The sequence below is a fragment of the Eleutherodactylus coqui genome, chromosome 9 (assembly GCF_035609145.1).
Source record: "Eleutherodactylus coqui strain aEleCoq1 chromosome 9, aEleCoq1.hap1, whole genome shotgun sequence".
Taxonomy (NCBI): Eukaryota; Metazoa; Chordata; class Amphibia; order Anura; family Eleutherodactylidae; genus Eleutherodactylus; species Eleutherodactylus coqui.
Window position 1 is genome coordinate 152,536,154 of NC_089845.1, and position 25,981 is coordinate 152,562,134.

The 25,981-nt window shown below is 45.7% G+C and overlaps 1 protein-coding gene and 1 pseudogene across 1 annotated transcript; both read right to left on the bottom strand.

Moving 5' to 3' along the window:
* LOC136578716 (oocyte zinc finger protein XlCOF7.1-like) overlaps positions 1-25,981 on the bottom strand; it is a 163,011-nt pseudogene that overhangs the window by 51,874 nt on the left and 85,156 nt on the right.
* On the bottom strand, positions 111-18,876 carry LOC136578897 (uncharacterized). Its single transcript, XM_066579072.1, has 10 exons — positions 18,844-18,876; positions 15,181-15,336; positions 11,827-12,000; positions 11,630-11,750; positions 5,323-5,480; positions 5,151-5,223; positions 4,952-5,063; positions 1,721-1,827; positions 691-798; positions 111-217 (listed from the first exon to the last, which is right to left on the bottom strand). Exons 1-10 carry the CDS (start codon positions 18,874-18,876, stop codon positions 111-113), a joined length of 1,149 nt encoding a protein of 382 aa, XP_066435169.1.

Sequence of the window (25,981 nt, forward strand, 5' to 3'; positions counted from 1 at the left end):
AACTGTTAGGTGGATTCACAACTGGCTGAGTGATTGTACTCCGAGTGGTCATAAATGGCTGCACACCCAATTGAAACAATGTGTCAAGTGGAGTACCACAAGGCTCTGTCCTAGGCCCAGTGTTGGTCAACATTTGTATAAATGATCTGGGAGGGGGGAATTGAGGAGAAACTGATCAGATTTGCAGACAACACAAAGCTAGGAGGGATAGCCAACACTAGAGTTGAGAGAGAGGATTCAAAAAGATATAGAAAAGCTTGAACAGTGGGCGGTGGTAGTTCACAAGGAGAAATGCAAAGCCCTATATCTGGGCAAGAAAAATAAAAGAAACACATACAAAACGGGAGGAATTAGGCTAAGCAGCAGCACACGTGAAAAAGACTTGGGTATACTAAAAAAACAGACTGAACATGAGTCAATAGTGTGATGCAGCAGGAAAAAGGCAAACACAATTCTGGGATGTATTAAGAGAAGCAGAGTCTAGCAAAATAGAAAGGCTAAGAGGAGACTTAATAGCCGTCTACAAGGGGCTGTTACAGTGCAGATCAGCCCTATTCTCATTTGCACTACAAGCAATGGGATGAAACGGAAAGAGCAGGAGACAGATTAGATATTAGAAGGAAAAAAAAATAAAAATAAAAAATAAAAACACGCTTTTGGGTTCTTCAAAAATAAGTAAATGATACTTACCTGGCAGGGGAGATATCATCATCACTAAGGTGGTTCCCCCAGGGCCAGGGGGAGGACTGGTAAGGTGGTCTGGCTCTCCCTCCAGGTAAGTATTCTGACAGGCAAAACCTGACAGTAGGGAGTTTACTGGATCAATGCGTGGTTCAGGTTCTCCCAATAGATGGAAGGCAGTCATAGCTGCACCTACTCTAGCCCTTCTGGGTGGAGGGGGGACGGGCTAGGACTCCCTATAACAGACAGAGGGTGAGCCACTGTTGGGACTCCTCATGCTCTGTCAGAGGGTGAGCCTCTAGCCAAACCCCCCGCCAGCTACGAGAGTTGGAGGATCAGCACTGCTGTGCCCAGGAAACATGGCTGATGCTCTCCTGCTCAAATGCCTGCTCTGGCAGACAGCTGTGCCACCCAGTCTGACCATCAGACAGCGGGCCCTTCTAATGGGCGGAGAGTGAGCCTTGGCTGGGGACCCTCAATGCACATTTTATAAAAAATACAACCACCTTACACAGCTCAGTCGCAGGTAAATAAAAAAATTATGTTTCCTGAAATGCAACAAGTCAAAAGCAAACTTTTAAACGTATTTCTATTGTGAAAAAGTAGTAAATTAAAGAAAGTAGGCCATCACCCTAATCGTGCTGACCCAGAGAATAAGGTTAGCTTTTAATACCACATGGTGAACGCTATAAAAACAAAGTCCTAAAACAAGGGCAGATGTTTTGACCCCCACAACCACCCCAAAACAATTATATTTATACGATATACTATAAGTAACCCAAAATGATGCAATTAAAAATATAACTGGTCTCGGAAAATAAAATTAAGAAAAAAACAAGTCCTTATATGGTTATGTTGAAAAAACAAAACAAACAAACAAAACAAAATCAATCTTATGACTTTTGGAACATAACTCTCCCTCCCTCCCCCCCCCCCCCCACGAAAAAAGAAAAAAAAAAAAAAAAAGGAAAAATGGGCCATCTTTAGGGATGAAAAAAAAAAACCTCCAATTTCACTTTCGCCATTCGTTATTACATACCTGCGGCAATATCTACTGGAATCTCCTGTTTCACGTCTCTCATACACGGGTAATCGTCCATCAGCCACTCCTCTTCTACCTTCACTTTAATATTAGTCACATCTTCCCCCTGAATTGTCATATGTAATAAATTAGTACAATACAGCAGACAGGAGGAAAATCTAAAAATCACCAAAAGGGCCCCCTAAAATCTACAATTGCAGGACCCCCCCTTTATCAAATTACCAACAACCATTTGTCCGTTAGTATGTGAGCAAGTCTCATAGCTCCGCCCCCTGGCTACATCATAGCAGGTCCTAACACACTGAGAATACAACTAAGCTGTTATTATGTCAGACACAACTTAGCGGTCCTGACGGGAGACACCAACCTACTGCCACCAACACAGATCAGTGGTCCTGGCAGGAGACACTGACCTATCACCACCACAGAGATCTGGCGAGCTGAAGGACTTGTGGTGATGTCACTGCTGTGGGAGGACCCATCCTGGAGTTTGGTAGTACTGTATAAGCCAGTGTCACAGTCATGTGATCACATGACCAGGGCCTCATCACTGTATCCAGTAGCTGTGTATGTCATGTTTAACAGTCAGCATAAATGTAGTAGACCTGCGAGTGGCTGTTTGTCTAATGTGTTGTGCGTGTAGTGTGTATAGTCATAGTAACATAGTAACATAGTATGTAAGGCTGAATGAAGACAATGTCCATCTAGTCCAGCCTGTCTATCCTCCTGTGTTGATCCAGAGGAAGGCAAAAAACCCCAAGGCCAGAAGCCAATTAGCCCTTTTGGGGAAAAAATTCCTTCCCGACTCCCTAATGGCAATCAGACTGTTCCCTGGATCAACCCCTAATAGTTCCTACCTGCCTGTAAACCCGGATTGACACTTAACCTAATATTTATATCCTGTAATATCCTTCTTCTCCAGAAAGACATCAAGTCCCCTTTTAAACTCCTCTATGGATTTTGCCATCACCACTTCCTCCGGTAGAGAGTTCCACAGTCTAACTGCTCTTACAGTAAAGAATCCCCTTCTATGTTGGTGATGAAACCTACTTTCCTCCAATCGTAGCGGATGTCCTCTTGTTACCGTCGTGGTCCTTGGTGTAAACAGATCGCGGGAGAGATCCATGTGTTGTCCCCTCGTGTACTTATACATGGTTATTTGGTCGCCTCTTAACCTTCTTTTTTCTAGAGTAAATAGTCCTAATTTGGATAGCCTCTCTGGGTATTCCAGTCCCGTCATTCTATGTATTAGTTTGGTTGCCCTTCTTTGAACCCCCTCAAGCACTGTGACATCTTTCCTGAGCACCGGTGACCAGAACTGTACGCAGTATTCCATGTGGGGCCTGACAAGTGCCTTATATAGTGGGAGGATGATGTTCTCGTCCTTCGCCCCCTATACCTCTTTTAATGCACCCCAAGACTTTATTTGCCTTTGCAGCAGTTGACTGGCATTGGGTACTCCAGTTTAGTCTATTATCCACTAATACCCCCAGATCCTTTTCCATATCACTTTTCCCTAGTGGTACCCCATTAAGGGCTCAGTCAGACGGGCGTTTTTTCGCGCGATTTGCGGATCGCATGACGGATGCGCATCCGCAAATCGCGTGACCGGTGCGCGCAAGTCGCCCGAAAATCTGCTCCTAGCCGCGTTTCATTAGAAACGGGCCGGAGCTGTCCAGCGCATTGCATTCAATGGAGACGGCAATACAGCCGTCTCCATTGAAAGCAATGCGCTGCGGGCGAGCCCGGGATGAATTGTCGGTAAGGGCTTAAATATATAAGCCCTTACCTGCAATGCATCCTAAAATGTGTAAAAATTAAAAAAAAAAATTGTATACTCACCTTCTGCCTGCAGCCGGAGCTCCGTGCGGCCATCCTGCAATGGGTGTGGAGGGGGTGTGAGTCAGACCTGCCCTCTGATTGGCTCAGCGCTGAGCCAATCAGAGGCATGCCTCACTCACACCCATTCATGAATGGATGCGAGTCAGACCTGCCCCTGATTGGCTCAGCGCTGAGAGGCAGCAGTCACTCACCCATTCATGAATGGGTGTGTGAGTGTTTTCAGCCTCTGATTGGTCAGGGCTATGACCAATCAGAGGCAGATCATTCAGCAGGCGGGGATTTTAAACCCCCGCCAGCTGAATAGTGCCGAGAAGCAGTTCAGGAGAACTGACAGCGGCCGCGGCTGGACTTCGGCTGCAGCGGAAAGGTGAGTATACATTTTTTTTTTTTATTTTAACACATTTTAGGATGAATTGCCGGGAAGGGCTTATATATTTAACCCCTTCCCGACAATTTACCCCGCGCACGCCGGCAGCCCATTGCTTTCAATGGAGCGGCTGTATTGCCACTCCATTGAATTCAATGGGCAAACATCGTTCTTCTCTTCCACAGCTGTTACAGCTGTGGCAGAGAAGAATGATTTGTCTTCTATATGTTCTCAATGGGGTCGGCGCTGCTGCCGCCGGCCCCATTGAGCGCATATACAGAAGAGAACAGGAATCGCAGATCGCAGATAGGTGCGATCTGCGATTTTTTGTTCTATAATTTATCGGACGAGCGCATAAAAAGCGCTCATGTGTCCGATACCATTGCAAAGCAATGGTTTTAAAAAAAAAAAAAAGCCGGACGCATGCGCAAATCGCGGCTAAAAACGCCCGTCTGACTAAGGCCTAAGTGAATATTGGTGACATCCGTTACTCCTGCCCATGTGCATAGTCTTACATTTTTCAACATTGAACTTCATTTGCCATTTTTCTGCCCAATCCCCCAGCTTGTCCAGGTCTGTTTGTAGCCGCACATTGTCCTCCGTTGCATTAATTATATTGTATAATTAATGTCAGCATGGATGCATGTCATGTAGCACAGTTGTGTTTGTGACGCACATGTACTGTGGCACAGCTGTGTCTGTGCTGTGATGAGCATGTCATGTAGTAGAGCTGAGTTTGTAACATGCGCGTGTACTGTGGCACAGCTGGGTCTGTCACACTCATAATGTAGCAGAGCTGTGTTTGTACCATGTGCATGTCATGTCTGTTACATGCATGTTGTAGCAGAGCCGTTTCTGTAAAATGCATGCCATGTAGCACAGCTGTGTCTGTCAGGCGCATGCCATGTAGCACAGCTGTGTGTGTGACGCGAATGTAGCAAAGCTGTGTGGTGCATTGTACCACCAGAAACACCAGCACTATAATTTCCTAATAATTACTAGTAAATTTGATATAGCGCTCCTTGTCATCTACCTGATGGTTCTCTGGGACATCGGGATCTTCCTCTGGACAGTCCTGAGAATACAGAGGACTGGGACATATTTCCGGGGGATTTCTCCTACTGGCTCCATCTGTAGGAAACGCACAGTGAGGATCAGATGATGGGAGAAGTATCCAATTGACACCCACTTACACCTAATGAAGTCTCCTCTCCTTACCCTTCTGATCAGCCCTTATATTCATCTTCTCTTCATCTACAACCTCAACCTTAATATCAATCAGATTTTCAGCCTAAACCGACAGGAAAGAGAAAAAGGGGAAAAAAAGTACACTGCGCTTTGGCTCCATCTCTTTATGGTGGCATGCTGGTGCGATTTCAGCATCTGCTACCTGATGGTTCTCTGGGACATCTGGATCTTCCTTTAGACAGTCCTGGGAATACAGCAAACTGGGACAGCTCTCTGGGGGATTTCTCCTACTGGCTCCATCTGCAGAGACATAAGGAAAGCAGTCATCTGTTCTCTTAATTTCTTGGACCACTCTCTTTACTTTAGTCCCATTTAGAAGGAATGAGAAATGTTTAAGGAAAAAAAAAAAATAAATTGTTCATACAAGTGAAACTGAACGATAATCTTTCAGTTTAAACGCAAGGCAACGACTGAACAATGAATGAGAAATCGGGACGTTCTCGCTCATCGTTAAGTTTCAGCCAGCATAAAAGTCAGCACCGGCTCGTGCACTTCGTGCAGTTTAAACAACGATTGTTTAGCATTTCATATAGGATTATGAAGCACTGAACGATCAGTGCATGAGCATTGAGAATCTTGCAGTCCAAACAGGCTGCCTGAGAAAGAATGAGCTGGTGATGTCACCTTCGTCATATGCAACTAACTGTCAAAGCCTGAACCATTAAAGGTATTTTGAGGCGTTTTCTCTCAAGTTTGGATAACACGGCACCAAACTTTTTTCATTCTCTCAAGCACACCTGATGCAATTAATGAAGCCCTTGATTAGTTGCATCAGGTGTGCGTCAGATAATACCCGATTTGCAAATATGTACTCCTATACGAAATTCTATTGAGGGGGATTTCATACCTCTGTGACTGCAGCAGTCATTAAAAGTGGCATAAAATAAATCCAAAAGGAAGGAAACTGCTAATGTAGAAGAATCTGTTAGCCTTTATTAAAGGAGTGCCAATATACCAGGGCAAAAAAAAAAAAAAACACTTTAGGACACGTTTCGGTTCAGCCTAGACCTTGGTCACCTAACTTGTACAATGAACACCACTTCCTAAAAACCATGTGCAATTAAAAACATAACAAGACAGCTGATAGTTAAATCTCACTTTGCCAGTTCATTATATCTTAGTGATCACATATTAACTTTTGATCCTGCAAACTGTATTAGATCTCAATAATCTTGATTCAAACATCATATGATATAATATGTAACCATATAGGATAAAATATAAATATATAATCAGATAAATTATATATATATGGATAGATGTAAGAGACATGATTAATTGAAGAAATTTTTTATATATATATATATATATATATATATATATATATATATATATATATATATATATATATATATATATATATATATATATATATATATATATATATATATACACACACATACACATATATATATATACACATATATATATACACACACACACACACACACAATTCCGGCGTATAAGACGTCCTTTTAAGCCCGAAAAATCTGCTCTGCAGTCGGGGTTGGGGGGGGGGGGGGGGGGGGGGGGTCCTCTTATACGCCGGCTATACAAAAAAAAAAAGTCAAAATAAAAAAAATTAAAAAAATTAAAGCAAAAAGCACAGTACTCACCTCCCCCAGTGTTCTGTGGCGCTGCTGTCGCTCCCTCCTCGTCCCCGACAGAGCATTGCTTTCAAGATGCAGGGCTTGAAATCCCCGCCTCCAGAAAGCTAATGCTGTGATTGGCTAAGTCACGCGCCATCAGCCAATCACAGGCATTCAATGACATTGAATGGCTATGATTGGCTGACAGCGCGTGAGTTAGCCAATCACAGCATTAGCTTTCTGGAGGCGGGGTTTTCAAGCCCCGCATCCAGAAAGCAATGCTCTGTCAGGGGACGAGGAGGGAGTGACAGCCTGCACCAGCGCTGCAGAACGCCGGGGAAGGGGAGTATTGCTTTTTTTTTTTTTTTTTTTTTTTTTAACACCGTATTCCAGGCATATAAGGCGACAGTTAGGGGGTCGTCTTATACGCCGGAATATTCGGTAGAAATGTTAGCATCATTCAAATTCTTAGAAAAGGTAACTCAATTGAAATAGCATTAGAATAGAGCAATGTCAGAATATATTATCATGTCAGATTTTACTTCTATCTAATAATTTTCACTATTCATTAAAAGTGGCAGTTTGTGTTGGATCTGGAGAAACCACTTGTTATATTAGTTGTGTTGAGCCTTTTAAAATAGTTCTTTCTTTGATTGTTTTTTTCCCAAACATAAAAGTTTGTAAATTTAGCAAATAAATCTGAGGGCACCAAGAAATATATTGCTGTTCTGCTGACATCACTATTAGCTTTGTCCCTCATCTCTCCCTAAAGTTGGGCTTGGATGTCACCCGCTCCTCCCTTCTTCCAGTCCCTGCTGGGTTTTAGTTTCACTTTATCTCATGTTCAGTCAACCCAGATGTGTGGTTGGCAACAGCTGCATGCTGGTCCCAAGCCCACATAAATGGGGAGTGGAGGGGAAAGCAATGGCAAACTACTCCACTACCACTGCCAAAATGCTTTATGGATCAAAACCAAAATGGGACCAAATATGGTGCTGGAAGGCACCCCCACCCCGGGTCTGATAGGCACTGATCAAGCCACCAGGGAAGAACAAGGACGAAACTTGAATAACTTGGGCACTAATGACGAGGGGCCGGTCAAAGCCATTTGGACGCCGGTCTGCTGATGCAGCTATAAGCGAAAGGTTTTGTTTGCATTCCTCAAAGATTCACAACATTGACACGTGGAATGTCCATGGCATGAACATAAGAAAATTGGAAATTCTAAAAAATGAAATGGAACAGCTTAAAGGGGTTGTCCCGCGCCGAAACGGGTTTTTTTTCCTTCAACAGCCCCCCCCGTTCGGCGCGAGACAAACCCGATGCACTGGTTAAAAAGAAAACCGGACAGTGCTTACCTGAATCCCCGCGCTCCGGTGACTTCTTACTTACCTGGTGAAGATGGCCGCCGGGATCTTCTCCCTCGGTGGACCACAGGGCTTCTCTGCAGTCCATTGCCGATTCCAGCCTCCTGATTGGCTGGAATCGGCACGTGACGGGGCGGAGCTACACGGAGCCGCTCTCCGGCACGAGCGGCCCCATTCAGAAGAGAAGACCGGACTGCGCAAGCGCGTCTAATCCGACGATTAGACGCTGAAAATTAGACGGCACCATGGAGACGGGGACGCCAGCAACGGAGCAGGTAAGTGAATAACTTCTGTATGGCTCATAATTAATGCACAATGTACATTACAAAGTGCATTAATATGGCCATACAGAAGTGTATAACCCCACTTGCTTTCGCAGGACAACCCCTTTAACATTGACCTGTTGGGTATCAGCAAGCTTCACTGGACAGGCAACAGTTTCTTCAATAGCGATGATTACACAGTTTTCTACTCAGGCACCGTCAACATCAAACGCAACGGAGTGGCATTCATTGCAAACAAGGCAGTCGCCAAAGCTGTCCATTGTTTTAATGCCATTAACAATAGGATCATATCCATACACATCAATGGGAATTCTCGCTCGATCACAATTCTGCAAGTTTATGCGCCCATAACTGATTCAAAAGATGAAGGCATTGAAATTCTATGCTGATCTCCCGCAAGCAATCAAAATTAGACCCCTTTCAAAGATATTACTTTTATAACAGGGCATTTCAATGCAAAAAAGGCTCTGGAGAACACCTACCAGTCGTTGGCAAATTCAGTTTGGGTGAGCGGAGTAATGCAGGCGACCGTATGGTCCAATGTTGCACGGAAAACTCCCTATCGATCATGGACACATGCTTTGAGCAGCTGAAATGCCACTTGTACACATGGACGGCTCCAAATGGCATAAATTGAACCCAAATAGACTACTTCCTATGTCAACTGCGTTGGAAAAGCTCAATTCTGGCCATGAGAACACTTCTGGGTGCAGACTGTGGCTCCGATCATCAGCTCCTATTTGCAAAAATCACATTCAGATTCAGCAACATCAAAAGGTCACCAGCAATATGCCGTTTCGATGTAGACAATATTGCTTTACGATACGCAATTGAAGTAAACAACAGATTTGATAAACTCAGCATCATCGGAAAAGACCCTGACAAATTATGGGAGGAAATCAGATTTCCCCCCCCCCCCCCCAAAAAATAAAATAAAATGAAGTGATTAGCAAAACGATCGCAATGGCGATCAAATGAATCCATCATGATCACCAACAAGAGCCGAGCAGCTAAAGCAGCGGGCATCATCGTTGAATTCAGACAGCTAAATGCAGAATTTCAAAGAAAAGTCAGATGAGACAAGGAGCGCTACTGGAACAACCAATGTGCGAAACTGGAAGAAGCGAACCAGCAAGGACACACCCGAGCTCTCTTCGCCCATGTGAAGCAGAACCAGGCACCGTTCGTACCACGCAAGGCAGCAACCATCAAAGACTGGGATGGCAAATTATTACAAGAAAACCAAATCAAGTGTAGGTGGTGAGAATATACAGCAGAGCTGTATGCAGGCGATCAGACAGACAACCTGTTGGATCACGTACATCAAGTAGACAAGAACCGGGCATTCTGGAGGAAGAAGTGACATGGGCCCTGAAACAACTACCGAACAGGAAAGCTCTGGGCATTGATCACATACCAGCTGAACTGCTCAAGTCAGTGTCAGTCAAGATTCTGACCGACCTATGTCAAAAGATCTAGAGCTCCAAATCGTGGCCCAAAGACGGGACAAGATCTGTCAAACTTCCAAAAAAAGATGATGCTCAAGAATGTTCCAATTACCGCACCATCGCCCTCATACCTCACGCCAGCAAAATTCTTTAAAGATCATACAAAAACGCATTGTGACATTTGTTGAACGGGAACTGCTGGACATTCAAGCTGGCTTCTGCAAAGGTCGTGGCACCAGAGACCAAATCACGAACCTGGGGTGGATCATGGAGCAGACCTAGGAGTATCAAAAGGATGTGTACACGTGTTTCATTGACTACAGCAAAGCTTTTGACTGTGTCGAACATGACAAGCTTTGGAAGTGTCAGAAGCAAATGGGCATCCCAGAACATATTAAACAGCTTAAAAGGTCACTTTACAACAACCAAGAAGCAACAGTCAGGATGGCTTATGGAAACACGGATTGGTTCGAAATCGAGAAACGTGTACGGCAAGGCTGCATTCTATCACCAGTACTTTTCAATCTGTACACAGAAACAATAATGAGGCGATGCAATCTGAACGAATTAGAACTCGAAGTCAAAAATCGTTGGCAGAAATGTCAACAGCCTCATATATGCTGATGACACCACCCTGCTTGTGGAAAGTGAAAGGGACTTGAAATGCCTTATCCAACTAGTGCAAAAGGAAAGCGAACGCATGGGACTGTATCTCAACAGCAAGAAAACGAGAGTCACAGTGAACATAAAAATTAACAATGAAGAAGTCGAGACAGTCCAAGATTTCATCTTCCTTGGATCCAAAAATTGATTACAAAGAGCAATCTGGACCTGAGATCAAGAGGCGGATTACACTTGGTAGGATTGCAATGCAAGGAATGGAAAAGCAAGAATATCTGCATTGCAACAAAAACCAGACTGGTCAATACAATAGTCTTTCCCATAACAACGTACAGTTGAAAAAATTGGACGCTCAGAAAAACAGACAGAAGGAAATTTTATGCGTTTGACCTCTGGTGCTGGAGGAGAATGCTACAGATACCTTGGATTGCCATAACAACAAACAAGGTAGTGTAAGATCGCGTCAGACCGAAAATATCACTAGAGGGCAAAATCATCAAATAGCGACTTTTTTTGGCCATGTGATTCATGCGAACTCACTAGAAACAGAACTGATGCTTGGCAAAGTCAGTGGAAAGAGAAGATCAGGACAACAAAGAACAAGATGGCTAGATACAATCAAGGCCACCACCAACATGTCAATCACGGAACTAAAGGAAGCTGTGAAAGACAGAAATGCTGGAGAACATTGACCCATGGAGTGACCGAGGGTCTGATGCGACTAAACGGATAATCATCATGTTCAATCATCTTCTGTTTAGCTTTCCACCTGCTGATGGTTGTACATCTACAAGAACTACAGCCAGTAATAGACCTCATAAGCCTCCTGGGCGGAGCTGTAAGTGTTTGACAACATTTATTGGTCGAATACAGTCTGATAGAGACATAGTGAGATTGTCTGAGAGCCTCTTAAAGCCCGCTATAGGATATAGGAGATAGTGGGCCGCTGGATGTAGAATACATACGAGCTCAATACTTATCAGTACCCCCTTGTATAATAGATAATGAGGTCAGTCAGGGTTCTGAACATCCTGGAGGGTCACTTTTAAAGCAGCTGCTAGTGCCAACCTGTACCCACAGTAATTGGCAGTCCCACAAAAAGTACTTTACTCATATGTTTATATAGCTGCTTGCACTTACCTGGTGATGGAAGTTGCGGATCCTTCATCATGACGTCCTCATACAGATCCTGGTGTCCTCCTATATACTCCCACTCCTCCATGGTGAAATAGACAGCCACATCCTGACACCTTATAGGAACCTGACAACACAATATCCAGTCATCACCCAGACCCCTCCTGTTACTGTATAATGTCCCCCATCCCCCGCAGCATCACCTCTCCTGTCAGCAGCTCCATCATCTTGTTGGTGAGCTCTAGGATCTTCTGCTCATGTATCGGGGAGGGAGGCTCTGTGATGGAGAAATGACTCCTGCTCCATCCTCCTGACTCCTGGAGATGGATGATGGGAGTCACACCGTCCCCTGATGTCTTCTTCACTATTGTGTAATCCTGTGTATGGAGAGACACTGAGAAATAGCATCATGTACACAATAATAAGTGACGTTACATCCCCCTTTCTAGAGGATTACAATCTGCCCCCCGTCCACCCAAACTGCCCTCATTACACTGCAAACTAGGAAATACCACTGCTACCCTCACATAGTGGAAGAAGTCCATCACCATATCCAGAAATGTTACTCCCGATCATCCTATACACGTCACACACTCAGTTACAATGGTTTCCACCTTTACCTTTCTGTGAATTTAGTTAAAGACTCAAAATTTCTCACACTACGAATTCAATATGTTACTAAGATATACTAGCCAAACTCTTGCCAGGCCGCAACTGACATCCCAACCACTAGGTGGACACATATAGCATAGTTGCTCATCTTACATCACTCATCTCAGGATAAGTGGAGGCGAGGAAAGGTAAGGGAGGACACAGAGTAGAATCCTCCTACCAGCTTGTCTTTAGTGACTAAACAACTTGCCTTAGAAATATCTGAAGGAGGAAATTACTGCGACCATCAAAATCAGGGCGCGGTCACACGAGCGTAGGCGTATTTAAGTTCGCACGTGCGCAGCGTTTAATCGCCGGAAAGAACGTTTTTCGTCAATCATGACCAGAGCTACAAAGCGTATTATCGTTTGTTCCTACTTTGCAAACTATCTTTTCGGCCATCAAATATGCGTTGGCGCGTATTTTGGTCGCGTATGTTCCGTCTTTTTTTCGGGTTGCCGTTTTTACGCGCCGTAAAATCGCCCATGCGAACGAATACATTGGAAACCAATGCCTCAGATGGTCACGTTTATACGATTGGGCGCAAAAACGCGCCGTTTATGCGCTCGTGTGAACGCACCCTCAGAGATCACAAATACTGCACTTTATAAGAAACAAATAAGGGAAATGGAATAATACCTCCACTGGGCCACCCATTATAAGGTAGCATTCCTTCTATATAAAACATTCTGGAGCCTGCCTACTTTTACAACTGATGAACATAGTAACAGTTTGAGGCTGGGAAAAAAAAAAAAAAAAAAAAAGAAGAAGATGCAAGCCCATCCAGTTAAGCTGATTTTTCCATGTTAATCCAGAGGAAGGCAAAAACCCTCCTGAGGATCAGCGACTCGTCTGCAGTAACCATAACCTGTAATACTACACTCAGGATAGGCATCCAGGCCTTTCAGCGAGTTCTCCATCAGGCAGAGAATTCCATAGTCTCACTGCTCTTAGGCTGGGTTGACACACACCGGAATCCCGGTGGAAATCTCACGGTTTGGCTGCAGCGAAAAACTAAGATTTCTGCCGGGAGAAGCGGTGCTTCAAAACCGGCGGCACTTAGCTCGCTCTTCCGCTGCGTCCGGCGCTCCCATAGAGGGAACCGCGGCCGCAGCGGAAGAAAGGAAAAAAAATAAAATAAAAGGGGACATGCTGCGGCCGGCCAGCTTTGCCGCGGCAGATTCGCCGTCCCGTGTGGACGAGATTTCTGAGAAATCTTGTTCACATCGCTGGCTTTTCCCGGGATTAGCGGTCGCAGGTGTATTTGCTGCGGTGAAATTCCGGCCGAAATTCCAGCAGCAAATCCGCCCAGTGTGAACCCAGCCTTACAGTAAGACACTCTCTATGTTGATATAGAAATCTTCCTTCCTCTAGATGTAAAGGGCAGTTGCAGTTTGACCCCTTAAGTACACAGCTCCCCCCCCCCTCCCCCCATCTTCATTTTCTTCTCCCCCTTTTTAAAAAAAATCTTAACTCTTATTTATCTAATCGACATTGATACCTTAGGGCTTGTTTTTTGTGAGGCGAGCTGTATTTTTCAATGGTACTATTTAATGTGCCCTATAATAAACTGAAAAAAAATTAAAGGGAGTTGGGAAAAACAATTTAATTCCGTGATCTTTGTGAGAGTCATGTTTCTACAGTGTACACATAAAAAAAAAAAAGCAAAAAAAAAACGTCATGATATTGTATAGTCAGTACAATTACTACGACACCTCCCTCCAGACTACACTCCAGCCTCTGATCCTCTTGTTCCCGTCCCTCTCCCCCTCCTCCTCCCCAGACTACACTCCGGCCCCTGATCCTCTTGTTCCCGTCCCTCTCCTCCTCCCCCCTCCAGACTACACTCCAGCCTCTGATCCTCTTGTTCCCGGCCCTCTCCTCCTCCTCCCTCCAGACTACACTCCAGCCTCTGATCCTCTTGTTCCCGGCCCTCTCCTCCTCCTCCCCCCTCCAGACTACACTCCAGCCTCTGATCCTCTTGTTCCCGGCCCTCTCCTCCTCCTCCCTTCAGACTACACTCCAGCCTCTGATCCTTCTGTTCCCAGCCCTCTCCCCCTCCCTCCAGACTACACTTCAACCTCTGATCCTCTTGTTCCCAGCCCTCTCCCCCTCCCTCCAGACTACACTCCGGCCTCTGATCCTCTTGTTCCCAGCCCTCTCCCCCTCCCTCCAGACTACACTCTGGCCTCTGATCCTCTTGTTCCCAGCCCTCTCCCCCTCCCTCCAGACTACACTCTGGCCTCTGATCCTCTTGTTCCCAGCCCTCTCCCCCTCCCTCCAGACTACACTCTGGCCTCTGATCCTCTTGTTCCCAGCCCTCTCCCCCTCCCTCCAGACTACACTCCGGCCTCTGATCCTCTTGTTCCCAGCCCTCTCCCCCTCCCTCCAGACTACACTCTGGCCTCTGATCCTCTTGTTCCCAGCCCTCTCCCCCTCCCTCCAGACTACACTCTGGCCTCTGATCCTCTTGTTCCCAGCCCTCTCCCCCTCCCTCCAGACTACACTCCGGCCTCTGATCCTCTTGTTCCCAGCCCTCTCCCCCTCCCTCCAGACTACACTCCGGCCTCTCATCCTCTTGTTCCCAGCCCTCTCCCCCCTCCCTCCAGACTACACTCCGGCCTCTCATCCTCTTGTTTCTAGCTCTCTCCTCCTCCAGACTGGACTCCGGCCTTCTTGTTCCCAGTCCCCTCCTCCTGGTTACTACTACTCATGGTGCCCATTTACCATTCTCATTACTATCAGTACATTGGTTACATGATACATAACTGATTATATTGGTGACTGATCATGTTATTTCTTATATAGGACACTGGACTCTTCCTGTTACTCCCCATTATGGATTTCCCTTGCCGATGACTTGGTAAATACTACAATAAAGAGGATAGAAATGTAGAAGCGTTCACCTCTCCGGTCAGCAGGTAGATGATCTCCAAGGTGAAGTCTAATATTCTTCTGGTGATCTCCTTCCTGTCCTTGGCCATCCTTGGTGGGTCATTCAGGAGAAAGAGCAGATTGAAGGAGAAAATGGGATGAACTGGAGGTTGGAGAACTGCAGGAACCTTTATGAAGAAAGGAGCGGCTGTAAATCCTACAGGTACATCATCATGTGTGATATACAGAACCTCACTTATAGAGCAGCCAGAGAAAAGCTTCGCAGAGCCGTCACCAGATGGATTAGAGGGGGATTCTTCGGGGAGAAGAGATCTCATGAGCCACAGGAGGAAGAAGCAGTCTAATACATGAGAACTAGTTAAGGCAGCAGCATCCTGCACACACAGACCTCTCATTCAGCATGTATTACTGGGAGGGACACATTTACATGAGGAGAGTCTGAAACTAGGAGCAAGTAGTATACTGCATATCAGGAATAAAGAAATGAAGAGTAAAGTTTGAAACTTAGTGCAACTTCTAGTAAACCCCGAGTCCTGACATCATGTGGATGTGACAAGTACCACCTACCTAACATTGTATAGACAAGTCCCCCTTCATGGCGGTATTCCCTAATGGCAGCGCCATGTATCAGCAGGATAATACCCAGCCGCACTGCACAACCTGTTCAGGAACATGACGAAGATCACTGTTCCAAATTCTCCAGATCTCAGTTTGAGGGCTCCTTCACACAAGCGTATATACACAGCCATTTACCTGCGTAAATATGCCAGACCAGTTGAATGAATGCATTGGATTTAATGCAATCCTCCTGACGGCCTGCGTATTTACGCTCGTGTGAAGGAGCCCTAATAGAGAGAAACAAGTCTGATCCATGGAGGCCGCAGCGAGCAACTTACAGGATCTGTGGCTGACGAATGGTGCAGATGCCACAGGACACTTTAGAATATTACAGGTGGTTTTAATGTTATGGATAATCTGTGAAAGGTGAATTATAGTCCAAATAAGAGGGAATTCACATGACCTTATTTTCATTCTGTGTGCGTGTTTTGTCTTGCCTGGAAAGCACATGGTCTCATTATTTCCTGTTCACACAGATTAGAAAAATTGCTGCAAGACTTACTCTTATCTGGTGTCTGTGTGCCATCATACGGACACACGCGAGTTTCTAGAAAAAAAAAAAGGCTTGACTAAGGAATAAAATGTGCTAGATGCATAAACTGCATTCACCTTTTTGAGCCCAACCTCAAGGTGTCCAGTCTGCCAGCCATGAGGGAGAGGAAACTAACATACTGGGGAGTTCCGCCAAAAGTATCATTCTGCATGCAACAATTTGCATCTCCTCTTATCGTACCCCAATACTGACCCCCAATCCAGGAGATTTGAGCGTCAGGGAGGACCCTCCACATGTAACATGTATGACCCCAGCAGACTGTATCACTACAAGCATTGCACAGGAACATGTGGTGGAAGCTTACCTTACAGCTGGGAGAATGGCTTATAACAGAGAGAACACCAGAGACTACCAGCCAGAAATACCCAGCAAGACTTGATTTGCAGCTGCAAGGCCATGTGATGATGTCACCACCATGTGATCAGTAGGTAGGGGGTGGAGTTTAGCAGCAAACAGGATAAAGGAATAACCTGTGATGATGTCATCATCATGTGATCAGTAGGTAGGGGGCGGGGTTTAGCAGTGGTGAGGATAAAGGATTAACCTGTGATGTAATCAGCATTTGATCAGCCATGTGACTACATTATTATGACAGAAACCATTATTTAGCTTGTTACAAAGATTGATGGCTGCCTGAGCTTCTAAGGACCGATTAGTGTTCAAAAAAATCTTCTAATCGAGCAAAAAAGAATGATAATTATTTAGTGTGAACATGGCCACGATTGAACAATGCTCGATAATTAGTTTACTTATTGTTCATTTCATGCAGGCATAAAAATCATCGTTGGTTTGTTCACAAATCCTTTAAATACCGATTGCTCAGCTGTTTTTATTCACTAAGGCTACATTCAAAAGGGGCGAGCGTGATATTGGGTCCAGAAACTTCCCCCAACATCGCGCTTGCCAATGTGCTTTCTTTACGCCAATGTGAGGGAATTAACATGCAAAAACACCTTAAATCACTTCTGTGAAATTGCAATCTTCAGGCGTGCGTTTTCCATGTGTCAGAGGATCACAAGTGTTTCCCATTGGAGAACAATGGGAACGTCACATCGCACTGGCGTGCACATCATACCGTATGGGAGTGCCATGCAATGTGTTTACTGTCCCATTTAAATCAATGGGTGATGCGTTCCAACAGAACGGGAAAAGATAGAACATCCTATTGCCGCGCAGGAAAAAATCACTCATGTGAACAAGTCGATTCAAAAGAATGGAGTTCATAGTCGTGCAAGTTTTGTGGATCTCGCAACATACAAAACTCGCTCGAGATTCTCACTCGAAAGCCAGTGAGCCAGCAATGAATCTGCATGCCACCGCACATGCGAGGTAGAGTTCTTTTTTTAAACTCCTGCTTTCCTTGCGGCCCGTGCACAGCTGACACTGGGTCGCAGATTGGTCAGCTTTCATTTACTTTAATGGAAGCCCTCCGTGCGGGAACTGCACTGAAATGGACCAAAAGGTCCGCAAAACAAATCCGCAAGCTTTAATTCATGTGTGGACACCATACTTCCCTATGGGCGACTTAGTTTTCAGGTGACCCGCATGGATTCCGCAAATCAGATCCGCCCGTGGACATTGGGCCTTATTGTTCATCGTTCAGTTTCTGTTTGCGTAAATACTGAATGACGATCAGCAAGTCGTTTATCTGCCTGTTTACTATGAATGGGGTTGGAAGGGCCAGAACGCTCCCCGGCCTTATTGTTCATCGTTCAGTTTCTGTTTGCGTAAATACTGAATGACGATCAGCAAGTCGTTTATCTGCCTGTTTACTATGAATGGGATTGGAAGGGCCAGAACGCTCCCCGGCCGCTCCGCCTCCATTCACTGAGCGCTGCTCGTTCCTGTGTAATAGCGCTGGAGCGATCATCGCTGGGACGGGCTGACGGGCATCTGCACCCAACAGGTCATCTAAAAGAGCCCTAATGTTGTATTTACACACACAAGTTTACAATTGCGCGATGCTCAGGATTTACACATAGTAATTATTCCTTATCTACAATGGGTTAATTTACATGAGCGATTCTTCACTTGCTATAACAAGGTCCTTAGTATTCTGGTCGGCCGGTGTTTTTTGTAGTATGAAATAGCGCTGCATGCTGTGCCATTTTGTCCTGTATTTGAATAGAATTCATCAGTGGCGGTTCAGACTGGAATCTCTGACACTAATGTGAACAGGCCTTATAAAGCTGTTATGGGGTAGGTTCACATGCAGCGGAAATGCTGAGGATTAAGGCCTCATGTCCACGGGCAAAAGAAGAATTAAAATCCGCAGCAGATTTTAACTCTTCTCCTGCCCGCGGATCCACATCCCATAGGGATGCATTGACCACCCGCGGGTAGATAAATACCCGCGGATGGTCAATAAAAGGGATTTTTTTAAAAATGGAGCATGAAAAAATCTGGACCATGCTCCATTTTCGTGCGGGTCTCCCGCGGGCTTCTATTGAAGCCTATGGAAGCCGTCCGGATCCGCGGGAGACAAAAATCGGAATTTACTCACCCGCTCCGTTTCTTCTCTTCGCCGCGGCACCATCTTTTCTCCGTCGCGGCCGGATCTTTTTTCTTCGGGCCGGCGCATGCGCAGGGCACGTCACCGACGTCATCCTGCGCATCCGCCGGACCGAAGAAAGAAGATCCGGCCGCGACGCAGAGAAGATGACACCTCAGCGAAGGAAGGATCCGGAGCGGGCGGGAGGTAAGTTTATTCTTATTTATTCTTATTTTCAGCGCTCATGTCCGCGGGGCAGGAGGGACCCGCTGCAGATTCTCCATGGAGAATCTGGAGCGGGCCTGATTTTCCCCGTGGACATGAGGCCTAAGGCCTCATGTCCACTGGATAATTGTTATTTAAAATCCGCAGCGTTTTTCCCGCACGTGGATCTGCGCCCCATAGGGATGCATTGGACACCCGTGGGTAGATAAATACCCGCGAATGGTATTTAAAAGTGATTTAAAAATATCCGGTGCATGAAAAAAAACGTGCCATGCTCCATTTAAGTGCAGATCATGCTCCGGATGGCCTCCATTGATCTCTATGGGTGCGAGAGATCCGCTGCAGATTTCAAGGCTGGGAGGTGGAGAAAGTACTAGGAGGTGGGGTAAAGTGGCCTAAACACCTCCAACATAAAAATTGCATCCGCGTACATACACGCGTGAAAAAAAAACGCATCCGCATGTCCCCCGCATGCAATAAAATACAATTTTAAGCTCATCCGCACTGCATTTTCTGTCCAAATCTGCGTTACAAATCCGATCTGATTTTCCCCGTGGACATGAGGCCTTACCGTAGCAGAAAATCTGTGGCAAAATCTGCAGTATTTCTGCATCAAAAAGCGCACCATTGGTGTGGATTTTAACTCTGATGCGCAGCTGATTTTCAGCCTACCCATGGGGGCGCTCTCTCGCCTCTGAACATTTAGTACTGCCAGCACCGAGAGCGCAGTGCCACCATCACCCAGCAACTATTACTGAATGCTGCCGCAAGTCAGGTGATGTGCAACTGAGCTGCCTGTTTCCGGGAGAAAGACGGTGGCACTCAGTAAAGGATGCCGATGCGCGCTGAGCCCCTGGGGCCGGCAACGCTCAGTATTTGGAGGAGCGCCCTTTTGTGCAGGCTAAAATCAGCCGGATCAAATTCTATACCGATGGGGTGGATTTTGACTTGGTTTTTGATGCAGAAATGCTGCAGGTTTTGGCACGGATTTTCTGCTGTGAAAAATCAGCTGAATTTCCACTACGTGTGAACATGCCCATAATCAGTGTGCAATGGATCAGGTTTTTGTTGAAATGTAGCTCTATCCTACAACTGCACATGTGCAGTCAAATTAAAAGGATCCGTAAAACAGAATACAGAATAGTCTGTTCCCCATAGATTACACTGTAAAAAAAATGAAAACCAATATTCTACCACTTTTCGTTTTTTAGAATGTGAAATAAATTCCTATAGGTCAGCCTTTTTCCATCAAAAAAACTGAAACCAGACAGAATGTAAGGCTTGAGGGACAGTTAGGAGGGAAAGCCTCATGGGATCTGGGAGCTTTATGTACATGATGGATGATATGTCACCTTCTATGGAGCCTCTGGGATCTGGGAGCTTTATGTACATGATGGATGGATGATATGTCACCTTCTATGGAGCCTCATGGAATCTGGGAGCTTTATGTACATGATGGATGGATGATATGTCACCCTCTATGGAGCCTCATGGGATCTGGGAGCTTTATGTACATGATGGATGGATGATATGTCACTCTCTATGGAAGAGGTTTTCTGGTTAACCAAGATATGTTACAAAGGTCATTACTGGGTCAGATGAGATGGCAGAGAGTGAGTTCTGCCCAGTGATGGACTGGTTGGCATCAGCAAATGATTGGCTGAAGAAAAATGGCGGGAAATGCCCGTGGTTGTCAGGCAGAATCTTGTGGCCTGACAGTGGCTGGTGATTGGCCCAAAGGAACAAGCTGAGAGGAACAGCAGTGAGATATGGAGGTGCAGAGATGTGGGCCATCATCATCTGGAAAGGAAGCAGCAAGCAGCATCCAGGTGACAGCTCCCTGTTCCTGTCAGCTTCCCTCACAATTCGTGTCTCAGCTTCAGATCCTCTGTGAAGATGGAGGACCTTCTGCAGCAGCTGATCATCGGTGTGTATGAAGCGGGCGGTGAGAAATAGCTGCACAGATGTCTGGAATCCCCCCTGTGCTTCAGCTTAGGACTTGTCAGAAGCGCAGGCCAGGAGGAGCTGAACAGGTAGAGGACATTGTGTGAACGCTTGTATCTGAGGACTTGTCAGTAGAGAACCACCAGCGAAGCTAACACAGAGGCTGCTTTTACCTTCATCCGATCCGAGGTGACTGAAACCTGGCAGCGGGAACAGTGCCCAGCAAATGCCAACACTAGCAGGAACAGTGCCACCAGATGACAACACCAAGTCCTGTGCTGCTGCACATGCAGGGTACGGGTGAAGCTCTACAAGATGGCGACGGCACCTCTGCCAAGTCCTGTGCTGCTGCATTTGCAGGGTGCAGGTGTAGCTCTACAAGTGGTGAGACCCCCGGTAACCAGGTGGTACTCCTGGTTACTGGCACTGGTGTATAGAAGGATTTAGCTTGTGTACCAGTTGGGAGTGATTTCGCACGGCGGTTTTTGTGTTAGTTTTTTTAGCGGGCCGGAGCCAGGAGTGTGTCCATTATGGGGAAGACATGTGAATCTTTCCATTATACTTTCTGTCTGCTGGGGGGGCCGTCATGTGAGCGCCCCCTAAGGTAGATTTGTCAGTTTTAAATGTGTTAGTGTTAACCCTTAGGGTGACTACCCACTACAGTTTTTTTTCACTGCAAAATTCGCAGCGTTTTTTTTCTGCAGGGGTCTATGGGACTTGTAATGTTAAAATCGCGATCGCGCAAAATCGCAATTTACCGCCAAATCGCGATTTTGCGTGATCGCGATTTTAACATTACAAGTCCCATAGACCCCTGTAGAAAAAAAACGCTGCGAATTTCGCAGTGAAAAAAAACTGTAGTGGGTAGTCACCCTTACTAGGCTGTAAAGAAAGGGCGAGTCAGGGTGATGATAGGGAATGTATGTCTGCTTAACAATTGTGTTTTATTAATGGTATCATGTCTGAGCTGAGGTGACTGAGCTCTGAGGTGACTGAGCGCTGAGGTGACTGAGCTCTGAGGTGACTGAGCTCTGAGGTGACTGAGCTCTGGGGTGACTGAGCTCTGAGGTGACTGAGCTCTGAGGTGACTGAGCGCTGCTCTGAGATAACTGAGCTCTGAGATAACTGAGCTCTGAGGTAACTGAGCTCTGAGGTGACTGAGCGTTGCTCTGAGATAACTGAGCACTGCACTGAGGTAACAGCGCTGCAGGAGACTGTTCTGAGGTAACTGGCCACTGCACTGAGGTAGCTGAGCACTGCAGGAGACTGTCCATTGTATGGAGACTGTCATCTCTGAGGTAACCACTACTTGGTATCTGTCAGCTGTGAGATAACTGCTCACCTATTCTGCAGACTATCAGCTGTGAGGTAACCACTGTATGCAGACTGTCAGCTGTGAGGTAACCACTGTATGCAGGCAGTAGGCTGTGAGGTAACCACTGTATGCAGACTGTCAGCTGTGAGGTAACCACTGTATGCAGACTGTCAGCTGTGAGGTAACCACTGCATGCAGACTGTCGGCTGTGAGGTAACCACTGTATGCAGACTGTTGGCTGTGAGGTAACCACTGTATGCAGACTGTCGGCTGTGAGGTAACCACTGTATGCAGACTGTCAGCTGTGAGGTAACCACTGTATGCAGACTGTCAGCTGTGAGGTAACCACTGCATGCAGACTGTCGGCTGTGAGGTAACCACTGTATGCAGACTGTCAGCTGTGAGGTAACCACTGTATGCAGACTGTCAGCTCTGAGGTAACCACTGTATGCAGACTGTCAGCTGTGAGGTAACCACTGTATGCAGACTATCAGCTGTGAGGTAACCACTGTATGCAGACTATCAGCTGTGAGGTAACCACTGTATGCAGACTGTCAGCTGTGAGGTAACCACTGTATGCAGGCAGTAGGCTGTGAGGTAACCACTGTATGCAGACTGTCAGCTGTGAGGTAACCACTGTATGCAGACTGTCAGCTGTGAGGTAACCACTGCATGCAGACTGTCGGCTGTGAGGTAACCACTGTATGCAGACTGTTGGCTGTGAGGTAACCACTGTATGCAGACTGTCGGCTGTGAGGTAACCACTGTATGCAGACTGTCAGCTGTGAGGTAACCACTGTATGCAGACTGTCAGCTGTGAGGTAACCACTGCATGCAGACTGTCGGCTGTGAGGTAACCACTGTATGCAGACTGTCAGCTGTGAGGTAACCACTGTATGCAGACTGTCAGCTCTGAGGTAACCACTGTATGCAGACTGTCAGCTGTGAGGTAACCACTGTATGCAGACTATCAGCTGTGAGGTAACCACTGTATGCAGACTATCAGCTGTGAGGTAACCACTGTATGCAGACTGTCAGCTGTGAGGTAACCACTGTATGCAGACTATCAGCTGTGAGGTAACCACTGTATGCAGACTATCAGCTGTGAGGTAACCACTGTATGCAGACTATCAGCTGTGAGGTAACCACTGTATGCAGACTATCAGCTGTGAGGTAACCACTGTATGCAGACTGTCAGCTGTGAGGTAACCACTGTATGCAGACTGTCAGCTCTGAGGTAACCACTACTTGGTATCTGTCAGCTGTGAGATAACTGGTGATAGGGGTCAATCAATATTTTTCATAACCTAACATAAGAAAGATAAGGGAACAGTGTAATAAATGTGACATTAGTTATTTGGTTATATAATGTTATGTATTATATGTAAAACATTCCGGAAGTTGCTAGTAGAATTTGGATGTAGAATCATATGTAAAAAGGTATATTCAAGAGTCTATTTGAATATTGATTTTAGAATACTAAATGTATGATTAATTAGATTTTATTCAGCTATCTTACTGAATACCAACTTATCAACTTTGTGCTGACTCCCGAGTAGGTGGCTGAACCAGTTCTATGTGTAAACTAGAAACAATGTCCCCTCTTTTGATGTGCAAATTGTTGATGGACTTTGAAGATTACATTTCTAGTCAAACAAGAAATGTAAATAACAAAAGTACTCAGCCAGTAGACAGCCAGGAGTCAACCTTTATTATCACATTGTAACTGTTTTATGTCTACTTCAAACAGTTTTGTTGATACCTTTTGTTTAGAAAGCTTTTTGATTTACAGTCATGTTGTAACCTGTTGGAATGTGGACTTAGTCAGCAAAAGTAGATTGAAACTAAATAAGAAACTAGGTATCAGTTAACATTTGGAAACGCCTTCTTTACAACTTGCATATAAACTAGCAATGTACAACAATAAACAGAACTCATACTGATATCACTAGACGGTCTGTGTAGTGGCTTATTATGGTTCTCTATGAGTACTCAATATAATATTTCATCTTAATTTGGATACAGGCAACATTCGCATTTCGGTCTGCGTTCCAGACCCCCGACAGTTTATTTGGCACCCGACACGTGGAGCAGAAGCTAACTCCTTACCTGCAGCCGATACCTGACTACACTACCTGCCGACCAGCCGGACCAGAGGCCACGGGACTCCAGATCTACAAAACACCGGTATACGGTAAGCTCTTGACTTACCACTCAAGCTCTGGGCTCTCCTGGCTTCATTCAGTCTCGTGTCTACAGGGGGTGAGTTGCTACATGTTATATAGGACGCTTCTGCCTGTTATTTACGGTGTTCTTAGTAACCATGCTAGACGGAAGAACCCTTGTGTGTATATTGCCATGTTGCCTGTAGTAATTGTTGAAATCTGTACGTTGATAGTCTGTGTCATGTAAGCCATAATTTGCTTTTACTGAGTCTGTTATAATATCACCAGAAGTTCCCTTAGAAGAGAGGTCTGGTCTCCCCTAACCCCCCCCCCCCCTTAAGGAGTCCGTAAAACTATTCCAGGACCAGGGACCAGGGGTCCTTAGTGTACTGTGTGAAATAAGGTCCTGTTTACTTAGTGATGAATAGTGGGAAATAGAGGTCTGTGTGAGAAATAATTGTCCTGCCAGCTGCGGGCTTGGTAAGAAGGGACCGCCAGATTTATCTGAGGAAAGCCGTATGCATCCTCAATGCTGTGTAACAGTGGTAAATCAAGAGGTAAGTCCATAAGAGAAAGGGAAGGGGGAGACGTACGCAGACAAAAAACGTATAAAATATATATACAGATAGGACTTAGAAAAGCGGGAACCTTTAACTATGGGTCCTGGCAATAGTACGGGAAAAAGCATGAAAGATATCAGAAACGCCGGTCTAGAAAAAGGAGTAGAGGCCATAATAAGATATAGCAAAAAGGTAAATGTAGAACAATGGGATTGTGCACCGAGGGATGACGGCATACTTGTGTACTCACCCCCGGTGCCAAACCCGGCTAGGATGTACCCGGTCCTACCAACCGCGGACAGCTCCGACATTCTTCCTGTCAGGATTGTCCCAGGTGCGGACAACAAAACCCTTTACGAAGACAAACGGCTTTAACTATGTGTAGACGGGAAAAGAATGAAACTATTGAATGTTATTTTGGTAGGCTGGGAACGAAGGCTATGGACATTGGTTTCACCCTCTGTGCAGATGAAGTGTACTACCCAATGATGTGTGAGGTGTTCATGCAAGGCATCGGCCCATCATTGGCAGATAAAGTAAAGGCATGTACCCCCGGCTGGCGACAAGCCAAGCCCATGGACTTGTATAAAAAGGCAGTAGGGTTTGCTATGGATGAGAAGCGCCCTGTAGCGGCGGTTAAATACTATAGCAACCAAGGGGGGAAGGTGCAGTTCCAGGACAGACCCAACAGAGGAATACGTAAGTGTTATAATTGCCACAAGAATGGCCACCTGGCCAAGAATTGCCCTTGTCCCAAGAAACCTCATGATCAGGAGACAGATCAGGGCACCACTCCCAGCGGCGACAACGCACCGCATCGCCCGAATCTGTCCCAATGAAAACCACTATTGTTTGTCTTGTAAGTCTTGTTGTTATGTAAACTAATCTTTGTTGTACGTCTTAGTCTTCTTCATGTAAGTGTAAGAAAGTTATACCCCACT